Here is a 19,626-nt window from a genome sequence, read left to right as displayed (position 1 = left end):
AATTTAGTTTTGAAGAGTTTATCTGAATAAAGGAATTTATAAGATGTAACTGTAATTTTCATTTGTTTTTGCAGTACTAAAAACATATAAAGTATATCTCTTAAAGGTGGGTAACATTTAAAATAAAAATAAATACTATATACAATTAAATATACTATATGGCTTTTAAAATTCGTTTATTTGTATGAAAGTATAAATGAACTGATCATATGATATTTAAAATATAAATTTTGTATTAAACATTCGTACGTGTGCGTCTTTTTCTGTATACAAAATGCACAGATACAATAATGAAACAAATTCTGTTTGTAGAAACTGTTCGAATCATCTGAATAACTGCTTACTTTACATTATATTACAGATTAATTTCATATCTTCATTCGTAATTAAAATTTATTGCATATATTCATAGTCATTATAATGTTATCTTAACAATTAAATAAAACATATATACATATGCATAATTTTAGGTAGCGTTTTTAGGTGGCGGCCTATAAACTCCAACTACAACAGCATGATCTCTTTCATATGGTTCCAATGTGATTTGCTCCTGTGGTTTCAGTTTATCAGCTATTAATTTTTTTACTTCCGAGGCAAATACTGCTTCAGGTTGAGCTGTAGAATCTATACAGCTCGCCTAAATCAAAATAATGACAGTATAAACTTAAATGCATAAATAAAAAATAATACAATATTTGAAATCTATTAAAATACTAATTAATATACTTGCCTTAATAGAAATAACAAAATGACCTCCATTCCTCAGGAAATATTGGGCATTCAAAGCTACTATCCTAGCTTGATCAGGTTGCGCCACGTCAGCGAATATTGTATCTACCATTCCAATAAGCATTCTGTACTTGTGAGGATGCCTCGCATCTTCAATTATTGGAATAATATTTGTTCGTTTCTTAGCAACATTTATAAGATCTCTACCAGATCTGTGAGAAAATTCTACGGCATATACTAATCCTTCCTAAAATAAGGAGAAGGATAAATAAATTTATCATCGTGTATTACAAATGATTTGTAAGTATAATGACTAATAGGTAGGCATAGGCTAATTACAATTCATAGATTAAATAAAAAGGTAAACTGTTAATTTTGTACAAACGTCTTTTTGGAGCAAGATATAACTTATCTTACTCAATGAGAAAAACGGCAATGTGATTTCTGTAGCATAACTCCGACACCAAATTAGCAATAATATACTAAAGTGGCTCTAATGTATGCAATTTATACATATTAAACAAAATATTTATATAAACTTACTGGACCAACAACATCTGCTACATGTGATACTGTAGTCCCAGATGCAGCACCTAAATATAAAACTTTGCTTCCAGGAGGCATGTGAATTTGATCTACTCCTCCAAGTATAGCTGCAGCTAACTTTGATCTAAAAGGATTCCAAACTCTATATTCAATTTTTTCACCATTCTCTCCCTGTAATATCCATATATGAGTAATTATTATATTTTCCATATTAACATAACAAATTATAGTAACTTGCTTATGTACCTCCACACTTATCCTCTTTTCACCATATACTTCTGAACCTGGTACCAAATTTAAAGTAACTAATGCATCCTCTTTTCCTCTTGCTATAAAGACACCTTCGTGACGATGTGGTTCTATGACTACAGTTTTGCCACCTTTAAAACTACCTCCACCACGTCCTCCTCTTCCACCTCTACCTCCACGTCCCCGTGGAGTACCTCCACCTCTTCCACCACCACGTCCACCTCCTCCTCCTCTTCCGCCACCACGTCCACCACCTCCTCCTCGTCCACCTCCTCCTCTACCACCTCCTCTGCCTCCTCTAAATCCACCACCGCCTGGTGAAAATCCTGTAATGAAATAAATTTTGTAACAACAGTAGATACAGTAGCATTGATATAAAATATTGATACGATACATGATATTAGATAACATATATATACGAGAGTATTGATATAAAAACTTATATTGGTTTAATTGTTTCAGTACATAAACCATTTGAAGCAGAAAATAAACTCAAAAACATCTTAAATATACAAATATAGGTTAATATAACATACTATCACACAAATACAAAAATTATAGTTTATCTGACTGAATGTCCAACATATTCACATAAAAAATGATTAATTACGTTCAAATAGATCCATATATATATTTTATAAATTAAATAATCTCATACTCCATGAGTATAAAATAAGTTATTATTTACGCGCTATATTATAGAAATCGTGTTGTAGTAAAAAAACCTTCATTTTGTAAGATATTAAATATAAGAATAATATTTTTGAACGATTACTATTTACCTGGCTTTCCCATTTTAAAAATTATGTTATTATAAATTATAAATTTATGTTCCTAACTTATTTTAAGTTATGACTATCCATACACGTGTAGCAGTACAGACGCTAAATGCTCACGGAAACGACATTAAGTTGCGAACATCTTCCGGTTTAAACCAGTATATCGATTTAAATATATATCGATACGTAAAGGGTGATTCACACTTCGAAAATATTAAAAATTTACGAATAATTTAGTATAAAATTTTCAAATATTATTGAAATTTAAAATTATTTACATATTACGATTACAATATGATTATAATTATTTCAAATATTGATTATTTTTAGAGTACATAAAAAATTTATATATTTTTTCTATCTTACGCATAATATAAATTATGTTTGCATGTACGTATATTATTTATTATACTAAACCTTATTAATTTTAGTACAATCGTTACTTACATAAGTACACATTAGTAGGACTTCGTTAGCTTTTTAATGTTACCTATATCTATATTGTAGTGCTCGTTATTTGTTTATGTGTCTATTTCTCTTACGGTTTAGTACAAAACAACGATTATAAAATTATAAAATATAAATTATGTAATATATATAATTAAAAATCTCAAAATTGTAATATATTGCAGTGTTTCAATGTAATTTTTATAACTTATATACTAAGTCTTACATTACTATATTATAATAATACAATATCAATTATACAACATACTGAATACATATATTGAAATATAGAATGTATTGTATTGAAATAAATTAAACAATTATTCTTTTAGAACATTAAAAATTTTTTGTTACATATTCAAAAAAAATATTGTTTTACGAACACAAGATTCGTAGTTGATCTATGAAGCGTATAAACGTAATGTATTCGCTTTTATGCGCAATGACCAGTTTAAATAACGTTATATATATAACCTTATCCGTTGTTTGAAACTTAATGATTTTTATATTAATAAATAAATGATATTTGTTGTGTGCAAAATTGTTATTTATTTAATAACAAATATAGAAATATGAAGTAATCATAAATTTTCATTTAACAATGTTCTTAGTTGTTTAAAATATAAAGTTTAACTATATGTTTACATTTACAGAATCAGCGTTGACGGCTTGCTTGTATATTTTCCTTACGACTACATTTATCCAGAACAATATGCATACATGCTCGAGCTCAAACGTAGCCTGGATGCTAAAGTATGTATTTTCAATACTTTTGTGTCATATGATTACTAATTAACATTTAAATTTTATTTATAATTTTAGGGGCACTGTTTATTGGAAATGCCATCGGGCACTGGCAAAACTATAACTTTGTTATCATTAATTGTAGCATATATGTTGGAAAATCCATTGGATGTGACAAAATTAATTTATTGTTCCCGTACTGTACCAGAAATAGAGAAAGTCATAGAAGAATTAAAAAAGCTTATGGATTATTATGAAAAAGAAACAGAAAGTAAACCTAAAATTGTTGGCTTAGTTCTTAGTTCACGAAAAAATATGTGTATTCATCCAGAGGTAATTAATTTCAAACTTAGTTGCTTTTAATAAATGTACCTTATATGAATGAGTATATTAACAATAGATTTAAATTAGGTAAGCAGAGAACGTGAAGGCAAAATTGTTGATGGTCGTTGTCATTCTCTCACAGCATCATATGTTCGTGAGAGACATAACTATGATGAATCAACACCAATTTGTAATTTTTATGAAGGATTTGATATGGAAGGCAAAGAACAATTTATGCCACCAGGCATATATTCTATTGATGATTTGAAAGAATATGGAAGAGACCGCAATTGGTGTCCATATTTTCTTACACGGTTTACAGTAAGCATTTCAGAAAGCAGGTTGTTTATTTTAAGACAATATAAAGTACTAATGTTTTTTGTCATGTAATTCTAGATTTTACATGCCCAGATTGTAGTGTACAGTTATCATTATTTATTAGATCCCAAAATTGCAGAAACTGTGTCAAAAGAATTAAGCAAAAGTTCTGTAGTAGTATTTGATGAAGCCCACAATATAGGTACAATGCAGCTAATACATTAGTTACGTGGCAAAAATTAAATAAAGTCTAACTACTTAATTAATTTTAGATAATGTATGCATTGATTCAATGAGTGTAAAAATTAATAGAAGAACTTTAGAAAAAAGTTCAGCTAATATACAACTTCTTGAAAAAACCGTGGCTGAGTAAGTTACGTTTTAAATGTTATATTGACTAATATATAATATTGAGGAATAGCCATTATAAATATTTGTGATTTAGGATGAGAGAGGATGATGTAAATAAATTAAAAGAAGAATATGAGAGATTAGTAGAAGGATTAAAAGATGCACATGTTGCAAGAGAAACAGATATTATCTTAGCTAATCCTGTCTTACCAGATGAAATTTTGCAAGGTAAATTCTTAATTCTACATCTGTTTAAAATAATTATGGATTTAATTTATATATATTTGTTATAGAGGTGGTCCCTGGTAATATTAGGAATGCAGAACATTTTGTCGGTTTTTTAAGACGATTCGTAGAATATTTAAAAACGCGTCTACGTGTGCAACACGTAGTTCAAGAATCACCTGCTGCGTTTCTAAGAGATGTTCAAACAAAAGTTTCAATAGAACGTAAACCATTAAGGTTTTGTGCAGAACGACTAGCTTCTCTTTTACGTACTATGGAAATAACCGATTTAACTGATTTTTCACCAGTTATATTAGTGACACATCTGGCAACATTAGTATCTACATATACAAAAGGATTTACAATTATTGTAGAGCCATTTGATGACAAAACACCTAATGTTTTAAATCCAATTCTTCATTTCGTTTGCTTAGATTCGTCCATTGCAATAAAACCTATATTTGATAGATTTCAGTCAGTAGTAATTACTTCAGGAACATTGTCTCCATTAGACATGTATCCTAAAATTTTAAATTTTCATCCAGTCATAATGTCATCTTTTACTATGACATTAGCCAGACCTTGTCTCTTACCGATGGTAAGTATGATATTGTTTAGAATATTAATTACTAAAAAATTAATTAAAAAATAATGTCAGATTGTAGCGAAAGGTAACGACCAAGTTGCAATTTCGTCAAAGTATGAAACAAGAGAAGATGTTGCTGTTATAAGAAATTATGGTCAACTATTAGTTGAATTCGCAGCTACTGTTCCCGATGGTTTAGTTTGCTTTTTTACTTCCTACTTATACATGGAATCTGTCGTTGCTGCATGGTTTGTTTCAATTAATTTATACTAATAATATCATTATAATAATATAATTATAGTTTATTTATATAGGTATGACCAAGGTGTGGTAGATCAACTTCAAAGACACAAATTACTATTTATTGAAACTCAGGATTCTGCAGAAACGAGTTTAGCTCTTATAAATTACATACGAGCATGTGAAAATGGAAGAGGTGCTGTTCTCCTTTCTGTGGCACGTGGTAAAGTATCAGAAGGAGTTGATTTTGATCATCATTTGGGAAGAGCTGTTTTGATGTTTGGAATTCCTTATGTGTATACACAATCGCGTATTTTAAAAGCACGACTAGAATATCTTCGTGATCAATTTCAAGTAGGTTATTAAACAAAATTGTAGATTTATAAATATTTATATTAATAGTATCAATAATATGGCCATTTCTTTCTTCTCACAGATCAGAGAAAATGATTTTTTAACTTTTGATGCAATGAGACACGCAGCACAATGCGTTGGAAGAGCAATTAGAGGAAAAACTGATTACGGTATAATGGTATTTGCAGACAAGGTAACAAAAATTATGACAAATTCTAATTTTTAACAATCATTTCTTTGACGATATTTATTTTTTTAGAGGTTTTCGAGAATGGATAAACGAAGTAAGTTACCAAAATGGATACAAGAACATTTAACTGATAGTTTATGTAATTTATCAACCGAGGAAGCTGTGCAGGTAAAGTTCAAAATTTAGAACGCCTAAAATAAATATTAATAGTTATTAATCGTAACTTTTAGATAAGTAAACGTTGGTTACGACAAATGGCTCAACCATTTACACGTGAAAATCAGTTGGGATTATCCCTATTGACACGAGAACAACTTGAAAAAGAAGAATATGGCAAAATTGGACAGAAGGCGCAACAAAATTAGAAATTTAATATGACATTTATAAGAAAGTTTGTGCCATTTTTAACAAATATGATAACGTATAGTGTATAAAAACATACTGCAACTTGTGTTTTGTATAGTATTTATATTATAGTACATATAAAATGTATTAATTTTTGCAATGAAAAATATTTTTTCCAATATACGATTTTTATAAATTAATAGAATTAATATTTAAAATTTTAACCACAACTAACAGTAAAAATTAACAAAGTACAGCAAATCACTAAGGGTACAGAAAATATATCTATGCAATTAAAAAAGTTTAATAACAAAGTATGGTGATGAAATCTTAACAGTGTACAAAATACAATTACATCTATGAAATTCATTTAATATCACCATCTTACAATAACTTGGTCTCCATCTTGTATTGAATAGTATCGGAGTTCCTGAAGCGGTTTATCAAGAAGTATTTCATCTTTCGAAAGCTAAAAAATTACATAAAAGTAGTATAAAAAATACATAATAAATCCAAATATATATTGAGGGTGTATGAGCCCCGTAAGTTTATGACCACGTAAATACATTTAGGTGCACGATATGAGTTCCCGACGCTATCCTGTCGCACCCGACGGCGGTCAGCGTAATGGATAAATATCCCACACTACTCCGTCTTCCCTTCCCGAGTAGGGTGTCTTTGAAAGATTTCTTCCACGTAAAAAGTACACGATAACGCAAACTTGTTATTTCGCTCAAGTATACCCCAATATACATATATAAATTGTAAAATGTTATAATTACATTTTGTTGTATAAATGAAAGTCTTGGAATTTTTCCTCCAGTTCTAAAAAGTCGTTGTGCAAGTCCAATAACTTTTTGAACTTCCATATCTTTTAATAGTTTTCTTTTAATTCCTTTAGGTTGATTTGGATGATCTGGGCATACAAACTCTACCGTTATGACGTTAGAAACCATTTCCACTTTCACTTTAGGTGATGGAATATCAGAAATTCCACATTCTATAAATTTTAAATATTATATCATGATTAAAAGTTAAAGAAGTACTAACTTTTAAACGTATTCATTGTATTTTTTATTTACTTGCAACTAATGTTGGATATCGAGGGTGTTCAATTATGAACCTATTTCTCTTGTCTACATCATTTTCCGTTTCGGTCCACTTCGATAGAAATAATTTCAAATAATCATATTCAGCACCACGTCTTTCATCTTGTAAGATTTCAGTGCCATTTAATGATTTTAATTTTGAAATTCTCGCTATGATTAACTGACGTGCAGTTTCTAAATTTTCATTTTTCAAAATAGGATTTTCTCTAAATTTCAAATCTTCCAAATTATTTAGCTTTTCTAATTCGGATACAGATTGCCACTATAAATTATATTATCGAATTATTTTACTTTATAATTTACCTATATCATATAAATATTTATTTTACCTCTGATATGTTGTTTTGCGATATATGTAATTGCCGCAGATTAGAAAAGGCTGTGGTTTTTGCTGTTGGTTCAATAGTTAGGAACCTTATTTTGTCTATCTTATTGGAATTTAAATTAAGGTACTCTAAACTGTAAAAAATCTTCAATATAAATATCTTACTAATAAATAATATATTATTACAAATTATAATCAATGGTACACACGCACACACGCACACACACAATCAAAGTTATTAACTTGCCGTGGAAGCGATCCTAATTTAAGAATATCATTCCAATTAGATATCAAATTTCCTTCAAGAGTTAATTTACATATTTTCATTAAATTTTCATCTTTTATTGGCTTGTGTATGATGTTAACAATGTTGAAAGAAACTGAAAGTTCTTGCAAAGATGGAAACATACTCATACATCGTTGAATATCAAACCAATTATAGTTCATTCTTGCTATAGTTAAATATTTAAGCATAAAAAATGAATCTTTTAATATTTCCATATTTTCTTCAGTTGGTAAATAATTTTCACTAAATAAATAATAAAAATAGATATTAACAATGGTAATTACTTATTATTAACATATTTCAATAAGATTTTGGTAATCTACCTCAGATTAAGCCGAACAAGACAGTCAAGTTGACAACAGATATCTGCTATAATTTGCCAACTATTTATTAAATTTTTAGATAAATCTAATTCTTCCAAATTTGGACATAATTCTTTTAATTCTCCAGGATTACCAGTAGTACTAACACATTGTTCTCTTAACCACACAATTTTTAATTGATCAAATTTGCTTTGCTTCTTATTTACTTTGGAAAAACCAACAACTTCCAAAAAAGGTGCATTAATTTCTTTCTGTAAGCTTGTTAGGGTGTCTCTGTCAATGCCAGCTAATTCATCATTGATAAGGCCATAACGAATTTTAATAGCTTCAGGACAAGAAATCCCAAATTTTGCTTTACCTGGTCGTATAAATGAACCTGATGTAGGATGCCTATTACAAAACAAAAATATTTTATTCATATATAACTAAATTAATTGTATAATTATATTTTTGCATGGTTTTACCTAGCTTTAAAATATTTTACTCCTTCATATGTACCATTGTGTTTTCCACGTGTTGGATCATCCCAATCTATACCAAGCCACAAACCTTTAGTTTTACCAACAGAACCAACGTACTTTAATGTACCTTGATGTCCATCACACTCAATTCGGCTGTCAATTTCATATTTTTTATATTCTACCATACTAAAAGAGAAAAATTTGAATGATATTAATCATAAAATATATTTGAATTGTACATCTTTTTTATTGCAAAGACACAATTCGAAAAATATCATTCTAATTTCTTTACGGTATAATTTTTAATAATAAATACTAGATGTGTACTAGATGTATAACATGTTGCGGTTCGAAACCTAACCTCAATGTAATAGATGATCATTGAAAATTATGAGACTAACAAAATATTAATGATATAAACGAGAAAAGATTATCACAGGATACTATTGCAAATAATACTTAGGTCAAATATAAGTGGCTATACAGACATGATTTAATCAAAATTAAAAGTCATATACGATAATATGACATTTCTCTGTTGTATACAGCTAAGATACCTAGGACTAGGAACTCTGTAGCGTAAGATACTCCACTCAAATAGTATTACCTTTATGCATGTGTGTATATGTTTGACATGTTACTATACATAGATGAACCAATAGTAATTTTCTGTACTTTCCATTCACTCGATTTCATGCATGAACGATAGACAAATAAAATGAAATCATATTTACGACTATATATACTTATATATAAAACGGGAGAAAATTTATGTGAATCGATTTTTACAAAAAGTTGATTGTTTAAAAATAAATATTTTGATTTTATTTACTAAAGAATAATTAGATGTTACATTATACATAAATTATACATATAACACAATGTAATATAATAATGTACAGGTGCTATAAAATATACATAAATATGAATAATTACAATCTTACAATTTTACTATGCACATGTACATGTACATATAAAATTAAATATACATATGCATAAAAATGATTTGGTTTAGTTCTGATTGTTTTGTTTGATGAAATTTATACATTTGTGAGTATTCAAAAGAATTACATTATGCCAAATCCTTTATTGATTTGGTACTAAATTTGCAATATTTACTGGATTTAAAATTTCAATCCAATAACCATCTGGATCTTTGATAAAAGCAATTCCTTTCATGTTACCATCATTAGGCTTCTTTACAAATTCCACATTTAACTTTTCAAATCTTTTACATGCTTTTTCTACATCAGGTACTGTGATTCCAATGTGGCCTACAAATTAAGGGAATATGTTGTACATGTATATAATAATTTCTTGTTTTATATCTCAACAATTATATAGTAGTTAAGGAGTATATTACCAAATCCTCTAGGTTCAGTATTCCCATTATGGTACTTGGGATCAGGATCAGTTTCTGTACCCCAATTACTACAAACAAGCAGCCAAAATTAATTCTAATAAATTTAAGTTAATATGTTAGACTATATATATTTTTAAACATACTGAGTAAGTTCTAAAGTAGCTTTACGACTAAATGTCCATTCAATACTTTCTCTCTTATCAGTAGGTATGTCTTTTGGATCTTCATATCCCAAAAAGTACAGAGAGAATTTCATTTCAGGAAAATCAAGTTTCTGTAATAACTGCATACCGAGTACTTCAGTATAAAAAGGTAATGATTTTCTTGGATCTTTAATACGATACATTGTTTGTTGCATTATATAACCATTTGTCGCTGGGTCAGGCTTTCTGCAAAGTTCTCGAGCCTCACAGTTTGTTAAGCCTGTGTGTTCACCCATCTAAAAAAAGAAAAATAATAACAGATTTATTTAAGTATTATATTATGATTAATGATAATAATAAATTTATATAAAAGAAACTCTGCAGTTACATTTCTTTGTGATATCTCTCAATTTTATCAGCCTGTAGATAAAATATCATTAGATTTCAAGGACATCACATATTTTAAGAATATTTTTACGAAATACAAAGAGATCGAAAAGCTGATAAGAAAATTAAAATATAACTAATTTAAAAACGAGAAAAACTATTCTAATAAATAAAAATTTGATGTCTTTATTAATATAGGTTTTTGCCAAAGTCAATCATTTTTTATGATTTACCGCATTAATATATGACTTCTTCCGCGGTACTCTGCCATGAAAATCATTGTTTCGTAAGATTCGTCGACATAATTCCGGGTGAACTTTTTTATGAAACATATCATCTACCATACTTGCGAGTTGAGGAGCGGATTTAGTAGGATTTTTTTTTAATTCGCGAATGATAACTTTCTCCTCTCTTCCAGTCAATTTCTTTGGTCGACCTGATCGATCTTTGTTTGCAAGTGTTCCCTCATTCTTTGACTTTTTTATTATATAATGTATTATGGACTTACTTCTGTTCACAATTCCGACAATCTCATTATATGATTTGCCGTTTTCACGTAATCGGAATATTATTTCTCTTTCGCACTTTTTTTGTTTCAGATTTTTTGGTATTCATTTTAAATACTATTGTGCACACTTTTACGTTAGTGTTACTGAAACGATATCCTAACATCAAGTGAACGTACCAATATTTTCATTCAGCAATAATGTTTACATTCGGTACAAAGGAAGATGAAAAACTATCAACAGTGTTACAGCGTTCGAATACTTTTGTGAGACACTTATGTTGAATGTATGAATGTTTCTAACAAATCTATCATAACTCCTGTCTATATTGTTGAATCAGTTTCAAATTTTAATGATGTAATCTTGAGACTTTCCCGTCACTATAGATACTAAATTGTTTTAACAAATTAGTTTAGTACCTCATTTTATTAACTGAAATTTGTAAGTGTAAGCGTTGAATACTTTTGCAAGCCACTGTATGTGTTATATATTTCACCAAAATTGTATAGGTTAAATAACAAATGTGTGAATTTTGTTAAGACACAATTATCATACCAATAATGAGATACGACATATATTATTATGTATCTAGAATATTATCTACTGCTATACATACATTGTTTTTTGATATATTTTTTACCTTTTTAGAAAATAAATATGACGGCCGACTCTTGGTTACACGCTGACACACAGAGCGGAAGTGTGCGAAGATTTGCGCAAAAAGTGGAATATCTTTCATTGAGTATAACGTTTATGTAGTTGTGTTGTGCTGTCTGCTTTACTTCGATTTCCTTTATCTGTCAAATCGAAGAGATTGGTTATAAGTACTCTGATAATATCAAAGAGAACACGTTAATTTAAATTGTTAGCAAAATGGCACATTGGTTTCATCGTAACGTGCTAAAAGCCACGACAAATCAAAAATTCGAATTAAAAATAACTGATCCTACTGATGCTACAAGAAAACTATGCAGGTTAGCTATATTTATGAAGAAATTAAATTAAACGCATTTAATTTTACATATGCTTCATAAATGTTTCAAATATTTTCATTATATATTATTACAAAATATTTTCATTATATTATAAAAAATTTATTTCAAATAATAAAATATAATATTATCAATGTTATATTATATTATATTGTTCATTATAGTGATCTAAGATTATCAAGAAGTCGTCTTTTGGAGTTAATAAAAAATGCAAATAATTCAAGTGATACTATAGAACCAGCCTTTCATAGCTATTTAAGCTTAGTGTATGGATTTATATGGGAAATAAATTCTGCTGCAGAACAATCTGAACATATTGGCAGACCTAATCCTAGCAAACTTAGAAATGTTATTGTATATAAGTGGACACACACTTTATTGGGATCAAGTACCTAGTAATATATTCTTTTACATTTATTTAATCCAAAATATAGTTTTACCATATAATTTAAAATATCTATTATAGTTCTAGTGCTGATTCTGTTTATGAAGCAGCTAATATGAGCATGAATGTAGGACTTTGGTTCATGAAACATGCTGCAATGATTGCTGCTAAGGATGAGTAAGTATAAGCAATGAGATATAAAATAACCAGAAATGTAAAATAAGTAATATTACAAGAAGTACCATCACTACAATTTAGTATAAATATGAATGAAGCAAAAGATGTACATACTATGCTAAGACGGGCTGCAGGAATATTTACTTTTGTACAAACAGAATTTTTACCACAATTGGCAAATCCTCCACCATTAGGAAGTGATCTAGATCCAAGAATAATAAATGCATATGTGAATCAATGTACAGCAGAAGCACAGGAAGGTTGAACAATGAATAAATTCATAATATTATGCAACATCATTTATCATTATTCAGATGTTAATGAATGTATATTTTTTTACTCACATTATGTTATAGTGACAGTAGCCAGAGCAGTAGAACTAAAACATAATGCTAATTTAATATCAGCACTAGCCAATGAAACAAGTAAATTATTTCTGGATGCTGCTAATACCTTACGTCCATTTAAAGCAGAGATATCAGCACAGTGGATTAAATATCTGGAACTCAAAGCAGCATTTTATCAATCCTATGTAAATAAATTATTAAAAAATATAAATATGAAAAAATACAAATTTCTTACATAATTAAACATTATAGGCTTATAATTATTGTGGTGAGAATTTATTATCTATGGATAAGTGTGGAGAAGCAATTAAAGCCTTACAGGAAAGTGAAGCATGTTTAAAGAAAGCAAAGACATTATGTCAGGAATATGGAAAAATAAATGGACCAGCACCTAGAGTAAAGCCAGATCAACATGCTGTATTTAAGCGCCTAACACCTATAGTAAAACTTACTCTTGATAAATGTAACCGCGAAAATGGTTTAATGTAAGTATCATATCTCTCTTTCTCACACACTCACTGTCTTTCTCTCTCTCTCTCTCTCTCTCTCTCTCTCTCTCACTCTCTCAGATTAAAGGAAGTAACTTCTGAATAAAATTTAATTTTAATAATTTGTACTTTAAAAGTTATCATCATACAATACCAGGGGAGGTTCCAACATTGGATACAAAAGCTACTTTTGGTTTAGTGAGTCCAATTGATTTTCAAATGCAATCGCATCATCCTATATGGAACTTGGATGTATATAGAACATTGTCTGGATTAAACCCTGCTAAACTAGAAAAAGAACAAAATTTACCTCCTGTTAAAGAAGACTCAATTCATCAAACTACCAAAGATCCAAAGAATACAAGTGGATGTTTATTGCAATAGATTGTTTAATGTAGAAATACAGGTGGTAAATTAAGTTTAGCGCTTTTTTTATCATTGAAACATACAATGTTATCATAAAATTAATCTATTAATTTAATTTTAAAAATTCGCTTATGCGTTTAGTAAAGTGCAAGCTGACAATATAGTATTAAACTACCATTTAAAACATAATTGGTTTTGCTTATGCATTGAATATTACATACATATAACTAATCTTAATTAAAAATTCCTGCACGAACTAAGTTACATATTAACATAAGCAAAAATATTTTCACATGCATGAAAAGAAATACATATTTATATATTTCTAATATCTTTATTTTATTTTACTAATATTAATTAATTATAATTTACATTTGTGCAATTTAAAATACGAAAATATTATACATGTAATGTAATTGTCCCATTTATTTTTCATATTGAATACATAAGATATTCTTATCATTTCATTTGTATAAAAAATTGGACATATTAGAGATAAAGTTCTTTTTTTTTTAATTTTTACATCCCTATACAAGCTAGTCAATGTTCGGCAGGTTAGAGCATAATAATATAATAACAAAAACTACGTTCCATGGAAATATAATTAATAAAAAAAATAGCTGTTTTCCATAAAATATTTTTTATGAAATCTATTTTTCCAAAAAAGTATCTTATGTATCTACAATATAGTATTAATATTGTACATAAAAAAAATACTTTGTGAAATTATGTTTTATATTTATTAAAACTATATAGAAAAGTGCAATTATGTTATATAAAAAATATTTATTTCTAATTTTTTATATACATGTATATGATTACGTATATATATATATATGTATATATCATTAATTAAAATTTTATCAATGTACCTAATTATGTATATATGTTTGTTTTTACATGTAAACTACATTTATTTCTTAAATATTATGAATTAAAATTCGTAAAATATATGATGCTATTTACCAAAACAGTGTTGTGATTTCCGTTTAATCTTTCATAAATACATGTCAGAAATAAAAATGTAAATTAAAAATATTTTTATTTAAAAGTCAAAATATTTAATTTTATGAAATAAACTTTTCAAATATTGCGCTATCTTTATCGAATGTTACATTTGTTCTACGCATTAAAAAGCATTCCACTTCACGATTATACACTACTATTGATAAGTGGATTCTACTTCCACACTTAACTCGAACCTAACCCGAACCTAACCCCAACCTAACCCCAATCTAACCCGAACCTAACTCGAATCTGGTAACACTGCTTCCACTCATTGTCAGTCGTCGGTCGTGTATCGTCGCTTCCACTTAAGTCATATTATTCACATTCTGTAGTGTCCTTATGTAGTAGAAGTATGACGTGCATAAGGATGTAGTTACTTCCATATATATATATATATATATATATATATATATATATATATTTTTAATTATATTCACCTTCTGCTGCAGTGTCAGTAACTGTGAAATAAACTCCAAACTTTTATGTAATAGCCATGAGAATTCTGAAATATACAACTTTTTCTTTTAAATATTGAAGTTGCTGTATGTTCGTGTCAAACATTACTTGCAAGTATAGTGAAAGTTGTTCGTGTCTTTGACCTAATTCAATTCCTTATGTCTCTTAGGCATACATGTACATTTGCCACATTCCAAAATAAGATAAGCTTGTTATATAATAATTATTGTTGATAATATTATATGGTAATTAACATATGAAAAGAACAGAAATTTGAGTTACCATAATGACGAGTACGGACACACGTGATGTAATCCGAGTTGGGTCTCGGAAAAGCGAGGTAAATGTACAAATAAGTTAATTTTTTATAAGAAAAGAGAAAGTATGATTTTGTTATATTCTTATAGCTTTCCATTAATTACTGCTGTAATTTTCAAAATTTTATATAGTTGGAAATAATAATAATAATTAGATAAATGCGCTCTGTGATTATTCTTCAGAATGTAAAAAGGATAAAAAACAATATTCTTTCCATAGCTTTATCTTAAAATAGCTCTTCTCATCCATTTTAAAGAGTTATAAATTATACTTGACACGCAAATGACATAATGTATGATTTATAAAATGTCATAAGATAATTATTGTTCTTCAATGTGCATTAGTCAGCAGTTTTTAATATTGTATCCTGATGCTTTATGTATTGGAAAATATTTAGTATTTATTTCATACTATGTATTTTAAATCTGTAGTATGCAGTTATGCCTTATCAAATATATATAGTACAAATATAACCATATTTTATACTAAATTTTAAATATCATTATAATTATTTCAGTTGGCTTTGAAACAAACAAAATATGTAATAGAATGTTTAAAAGAGTATCATCCAACAAAAGAATTTCAAATAAGTAAGTAAAATTATATATACAAACTTTTATTTATTTAAAATTCTAAAATTTGTTTGTTAATAATTTATTAAAAATTCATTTATTATGATATATGTAGCATGTATATATATGCTTTTAAATTTTTTTATATTGTCATTGTTAATAAATAATCATTACGCACATGCACAGACATATACACATATACATTAAAATTAAAACTCTTATATAATATATAAATCATAGTAGACATTATATAGAAACTTATATAAGAAATACCTATATAACTTCTTGTATATGTATTTATCTGTAGATAATTTGTTTTTATGGAAATCTTTAATGAACTTTTGAATGACAAATTATAAACCTAATTTGCAGTTACAATGGCGACCAAAGGAGATAAAATCTTAGATAAATCTTTACCTAAAATTGGGGAAAAATCTTTATTTACAGAGGAATTAGAACTTGCCCTTGAAAGTGGTCGTGTTGATTTTGTGGTACATTCATTAAAAGATTTACCAACATCATTACCAGAAGGAATGGTATTAGGTGCGATATTAAAGTGAGTATAAAATAAAGTTAATGATTTTGCAAGTAAATGTAATATTCTATTCATGTTTTGCTACTTCAAAATGGTGGTTTTAAATTTGGAATTTAAATTTGTAATAAAATTATCATATTCATGAAAGGAACTTACTACATATGTAAAATATGTATTGTCTATAGTCTATGTAGATCATTCTGGTTAAATTTTATTAAGTGCAGCACTTTCATATATATTATTTAACTTTAATATCCCTTTCTTGTGTTTATGTTTAATGGCAAAAAATGTTACTATAATATCTGACAATATATAATATGTTTTCAAAATATTCTTCTTATAATTTTACTGTGTATATTTTGTACATTTCATTAAGTTTACATTAGATAAAGTAAAGCTTTTGAAATTTTATGTAAATATTTTTATAGACGTGAAGATCCACGTGATGCAGTTGTTATGTCTAAGAAGTATAAAAATGAAACATTATCTACCCTACCAAAAGATAGTGTGATTGGTACTAGTTCATTGCGTAGAACAGCCCAGTTAGCTAGAAATATGCCACACTTAAAAGTGGAAAATATTCGTGGCAATTTAAATACTAGATTAAGAAAACTAGATGATGAAAATGGACCTTTCGCAGCAATTATTTTGGCAGTTGCTGGTTTAAAAAGGTTGAATTGGGAGAATAGAATAAATCAGGTGATTTTTACTACAGTTTTGTATCAAATTATAATAATTTTATTTTTCATTATATATTGAAATTATAATAATTTCATAATACAAATGTCTGCATATTTTATTACATTTTATTCTGATAGATACTGGAACCAGAAGAAGCATTATATGCTGTTGGACAAGGTGCATTAGGGGTTGAATGTCGAGAGACAGATTGGAAAATATTGTCTCTTTTAGAGCCATTATATGATGTGGAAACAACTTTAAGATGTGTATGTGAACGTTCTTTCCTAAAGACATTAGGTGGTGGATGTTCAGCACCAGTTGCTGTTTCTTCAGATTTAAAAAACAAAACTCTTACGCTTACTGGTGCTGTGTGGTCTTTAGATGGGAAGAAAATTGTCAAATGCACTTCTGAAAGTAAGCTTTATATACCTGTTGATGATGGAGAACCTCCAAAGTAAGCAAATAAGTTAAATAGATTATATTATAATGAATATATTATGTTATTCATAAAATTTGCATTTGTTACATGATAGAAAATGTCCATATCGAGAACCACAACTGTACTGTAGTGTTGCACCTGGCAAAGTAAGCAATTTAAGTCTTTTGGGTGCTGAGGAGCTCGGTAAAGATCTTGGGAAAATTCTTATACAAAAAAACGCCCTGGATGTTATGGCGGAAGCAAGGAATGAAATTTTAAACTCAAAATAGCGCTCATAAACTGCGATATATAAATTAGTTTTTCTTGATGATGAAAACAAATTAAAAAAGTATAGAATTCAAAAATTTTAATTCTAATATTCCATTAATTTAGAAAGATATAAAACCTAACTTATAAAAGTTTCATAATACATTATTGTGCACTTTATCATAATTTAAAATGATTAAGAAGGTTTATCATATATCATATATTTCACAATGTTCATTGTGATAACTATATTTAATTGCTCAAATTGTATCTCGTTTGTCGCTTTGCAAATGTAAAAAGAATTGTACAGAACTGATTATAATGTTAAATACAATTTAAGTAAAAGCTATACACTGCCGTATTATAATTTTCAAGTTATGCAAAATGTTACTGCATTATTTATAATAATTTGCACCATTTAACATGTTGAAATGAAGTTATAAATACAAAGGAGCTATATTTGGAAACTTTATATATACATGTAAATATTGTCTATTTTTTTAATACAAATATCATTATCAAGAAAACTAATTATATTAACATAGGTATTAGGATGCAATATGTTTACAGAATATTATATCATGAAAAATATACAAAATCTAGTGTTCATATTTTAATTTGTTAAGTGATTATAACGATGATAACGAGTTACTTTATCATTGCAAAGCATTGTAAGACGATTTATCTCGATTCAAACATTTGATCACTACACCTATACATATGTATTTCTCGTTTTTTATTCTTACTGTGGGCACTTTTTTGATATTCTTTTTGCTTCCTTTTACTTTTATCCGTTATATCAAGGGTATATGTTGATTCATTTTGCTGTCTGAAGAGACGAAATTGTACATTTGTACATTGATTGAGAGCTACCTGTTTAGCGGTAGTGACTGATCAGATAACTCTATACTTAATAGAAATAATATTTGTAAAACTTTGTATAATGTAGTTATGTTGAGGGGAATTAAAGGACATAATATATTATGTTATATTTGTTTTATTAAAAGAAAATATGTTCGATAATTTCTTTATAAAAAATATTTTAAAATCTTAATTTTGATATTCCATCTCTTTTTTTAAATAATTACATAAATTACATTATATTCATAAAAATTTTTTAATACAAAGGGTATTACTGAACGTATTCCTTTTTTTATTAATAACATTTATTTAATTCCGCATGATACAGTTTTTTAAGAAAAACAGTTTTTGCTAAATACTAAGATATAAACAGATTCTTTCTTATTGCCCTTACTTTATAAGAATAGAACATTTTTTTATACAAA

The 19,626-nt window shown here is 27.7% G+C and overlaps 6 protein-coding genes across 13 annotated transcripts; 3 read left to right on the top strand and 3 right to left on the bottom strand.

Moving 5' to 3' along the window:
- Nucleotides 1–159: 159 nt before the first annotated feature.
- On the bottom strand, nucleotides 160–2,440 carry LOC122577797 (rRNA 2'-O-methyltransferase fibrillarin). Its single transcript, XM_043749380.1, has 5 exons — nucleotides 2,307–2,440; nucleotides 1,522–1,850; nucleotides 1,273–1,446; nucleotides 731–976; nucleotides 160–637 (listed from the first exon to the last, which is right to left on the bottom strand). The coding sequence occupies exons 1-5, from the start codon at nucleotides 2,317–2,319 to the stop codon at nucleotides 467–469; spliced, it is 933 nt and encodes a 310-aa protein (XP_043605315.1). The 5' UTR covers nucleotides 2,320–2,440; the 3' UTR covers nucleotides 160–466.
- A 359-nt stretch (nucleotides 2,441–2,799) lies between these two features.
- LOC122577677 (general transcription and DNA repair factor IIH helicase subunit XPD) lies at nucleotides 2,800–6,606 on the top strand. Of its 2 annotated transcripts, none has more exons than XM_043749137.1 (13): nucleotides 2,800–2,944; nucleotides 3,404–3,503; nucleotides 3,573–3,827; nucleotides 3,906–4,139; nucleotides 4,215–4,338; nucleotides 4,409–4,505; nucleotides 4,582–4,715; nucleotides 4,781–5,310; nucleotides 5,371–5,546; nucleotides 5,613–5,892; nucleotides 5,975–6,085; nucleotides 6,152–6,250; nucleotides 6,313–6,606. In XM_043749137.1, exons 2-13 carry the CDS (start codon nucleotides 3,471–3,473, stop codon nucleotides 6,445–6,447), a joined length of 2,208 nt encoding a protein of 735 aa, XP_043605072.1. In that variant the 5' UTR covers nucleotides 2,800–2,944; nucleotides 3,404–3,470; the 3' UTR covers nucleotides 6,448–6,606. The 2 variants fall into 2 exon arrangements, with proteins under 2 accessions (XP_043605072.1, XP_043605071.1); XM_043749136.1 differs by lacking the exon at nucleotides 2,800–2,944 and adding an exon at nucleotides 3,175–3,327.
- A 109-nt stretch (nucleotides 6,607–6,715) lies between these two features.
- LOC122577678 (tubulin-specific chaperone E) lies at nucleotides 6,716–9,514 on the bottom strand. Of its 2 annotated transcripts, none has more exons than XM_043749138.1 (8): nucleotides 9,420–9,514; nucleotides 8,935–9,117; nucleotides 8,471–8,860; nucleotides 8,109–8,390; nucleotides 7,866–7,995; nucleotides 7,510–7,798; nucleotides 7,210–7,427; nucleotides 6,716–6,896 (listed from the first exon to the last, which is right to left on the bottom strand). In XM_043749138.1, the coding sequence occupies exons 2-8, from the start codon at nucleotides 9,114–9,116 to the stop codon at nucleotides 6,804–6,806; spliced, it is 1,584 nt and encodes a 527-aa protein (XP_043605073.1). In that variant the 5' UTR covers nucleotide 9,117; nucleotides 9,420–9,514; the 3' UTR covers nucleotides 6,716–6,803. The 2 variants fall into 2 exon arrangements, with proteins under 2 accessions (XP_043605073.1, XP_043605074.1); XM_043749139.1 differs by having other exon boundaries at nucleotides 9,293–9,482.
- Nucleotides 9,515–9,817: 303 nt separating this feature from the next.
- Nucleotides 9,818–13,383, bottom strand: LOC122572567 (lactoylglutathione lyase). Of its 4 annotated transcripts, XM_043737672.1 has the most exons (7): nucleotides 13,338–13,383; nucleotides 13,229–13,263; nucleotides 12,999–13,086; nucleotides 11,971–12,127; nucleotides 10,438–10,733; nucleotides 10,295–10,362; nucleotides 9,820–10,205 (listed from the first exon to the last, which is right to left on the bottom strand). In XM_043737672.1, the coding sequence occupies exons 4-7, from the start codon at nucleotides 12,067–12,069 to the stop codon at nucleotides 10,018–10,020; spliced, it is 651 nt and encodes a 216-aa protein (XP_043593607.1). In that variant the 5' UTR covers nucleotides 12,070–12,127; nucleotides 12,999–13,086; nucleotides 13,229–13,263; nucleotides 13,338–13,383; the 3' UTR covers nucleotides 9,820–10,017. The 4 variants fall into 4 exon arrangements, with proteins under 4 accessions (XP_043593588.1, XP_043593607.1, XP_043593617.1 ...); XM_043737682.1 differs by lacking the exons at nucleotides 12,999–13,086; nucleotides 13,338–13,383; XM_043737653.1 differs by lacking the exons at nucleotides 11,971–12,127; nucleotides 12,999–13,086; nucleotides 13,229–13,263; nucleotides 13,338–13,383 and adding an exon at nucleotides 11,058–11,315 and having other exon boundaries at nucleotides 9,818–10,205.
- Nucleotides 12,067–14,850, top strand: LOC122572548 (BRO1 domain-containing protein BROX-like). Its single transcript, XM_043737617.1, has 7 exons — nucleotides 12,067–12,304; nucleotides 12,487–12,717; nucleotides 12,789–12,884; nucleotides 12,966–13,144; nucleotides 13,241–13,416; nucleotides 13,484–13,716; nucleotides 13,857–14,850. Exons 1-7 carry the CDS (start codon nucleotides 12,204–12,206, stop codon nucleotides 14,101–14,103), a joined length of 1,263 nt encoding a protein of 420 aa, XP_043593552.1. The 5' UTR covers nucleotides 12,067–12,203; the 3' UTR covers nucleotides 14,104–14,850.
- On the top strand, nucleotides 13,988–19,324 carry LOC122572553 (porphobilinogen deaminase). 3 transcript variants are annotated; one of them, XM_043737640.1, is made up of 7 exons: nucleotides 13,988–14,125; nucleotides 15,719–15,889; nucleotides 16,385–16,457; nucleotides 16,812–16,995; nucleotides 17,403–17,673; nucleotides 17,793–18,109; nucleotides 18,189–19,324. In XM_043737640.1, the coding sequence occupies exons 2-7, from the start codon at nucleotides 15,836–15,838 to the stop codon at nucleotides 18,361–18,363; spliced, it is 1,074 nt and encodes a 357-aa protein (XP_043593575.1). In that variant the 5' UTR covers nucleotides 13,988–14,125; nucleotides 15,719–15,835; the 3' UTR covers nucleotides 18,364–19,324. The 3 variants fall into 3 exon arrangements, with proteins under 3 accessions (XP_043593575.1, XP_043593570.1, XP_043593563.1); XM_043737635.1 differs by lacking the exon at nucleotides 13,988–14,125 and adding an exon at nucleotides 15,052–15,635; XM_043737628.1 differs by lacking the exon at nucleotides 13,988–14,125 and adding an exon at nucleotides 15,052–15,639.
- Nucleotides 19,325–19,626: the final 302 nt, after the last annotated feature.

The sequence above is a fragment of the Bombus pyrosoma genome, linkage group LG2 (assembly GCF_014825855.1).
Source record: "Bombus pyrosoma isolate SC7728 linkage group LG2, ASM1482585v1, whole genome shotgun sequence".
Taxonomy (NCBI): domain Eukaryota; kingdom Metazoa; phylum Arthropoda; class Insecta; order Hymenoptera; family Apidae; genus Bombus; species Bombus pyrosoma.
This window is presented reverse-complemented; position numbering and strand designations above follow the sequence as displayed.

Coding starts and splice junctions, on each gene's coding strand:
- LOC122577677 (XM_043749136.1), top strand. Junction 4,140..4,214: donor ATTTTCTTACACGGTTTACA/GTAAGCATTTCA, acceptor ATGTAATTCTAG/ATTTTACATGCCCAGATTGT. Junction 5,311..5,370: donor GACCTTGTCTCTTACCGATG/GTAAGTATGATA, acceptor AAATAATGTCAG/ATTGTAGCGAAAGGTAACGA.
- LOC122577797 (XM_043749380.1), bottom strand. Junction 1,447..1,521: donor AAAAGAGGATAAGTGTGGAG/GTACATAAGCAA, acceptor TGGATATTACAG/GGAGAGAATGGTGAAAAAAT. Junction 977..1,272: donor TAGCAGATGTTGTTGGTCCA/GTAAGTTTATAT, acceptor TCCTTATTTTAG/GAAGGATTAGTATATGCCGT.
- LOC122572567 (XM_043737653.1), bottom strand. CDS start 11,168: ATGGTAGATGATATGTTTCATAAAAAAGTTCACCCGGAATTATGTCGA. Junction 10,363..10,437: donor GCTACTTTAGAACTTACTCA/GTATGTTTAAAA, acceptor GCTTGTTTGTAG/TAATTGGGGTACAGAAACTG. Junction 10,206..10,294: donor TACTGAACCTAGAGGATTTG/GTAATATACTCC, acceptor CTTAATTTGTAG/GCCACATTGGAATCACAGTA.
- LOC122577678 (XM_043749138.1), bottom strand. CDS start 9,116: ATGGTAGAATATAAAAAATATGAAATTGACAGCCGAATTGAGTGTGAT. Junction 7,996..8,108: donor AAATTAGGATCGCTTCCACG/GCAAGTTAATAA, acceptor GATTTTTTACAG/TTTAGAGTACCTTAATTTAA. Junction 6,897..7,209: donor TTTCATTTATACAACAAAAT/GTAATTATAACA, acceptor GTAATTTTTTAG/CTTTCGAAAGATGAAATACT.
- LOC122572553 (XM_043737640.1), top strand. CDS start 15,836: ATGACGAGTACGGACACACGTGATGTAATCCGAGTTGGGTCTCGGAAA. Junction 15,890..16,384: donor TTGGGTCTCGGAAAAGCGAG/GTAAATGTACAA, acceptor TAATTATTTCAG/TTGGCTTTGAAACAAACAAA. Junction 16,458..16,811: donor AACAAAAGAATTTCAAATAA/GTAAGTAAAATT, acceptor CCTAATTTGCAG/TTACAATGGCGACCAAAGGA.
- LOC122572548 (XM_043737617.1), top strand. CDS start 12,204: ATGGCACATTGGTTTCATCGTAACGTGCTAAAAGCCACGACAAATCAA. Junction 12,305..12,486: donor GCTACAAGAAAACTATGCAG/GTTAGCTATATT, acceptor TGTTCATTATAG/TGATCTAAGATTATCAAGAA. Junction 13,145..13,240: donor TACAGCAGAAGCACAGGAAG/GTTGAACAATGA, acceptor ATTATGTTATAG/TGACAGTAGCCAGAGCAGTA.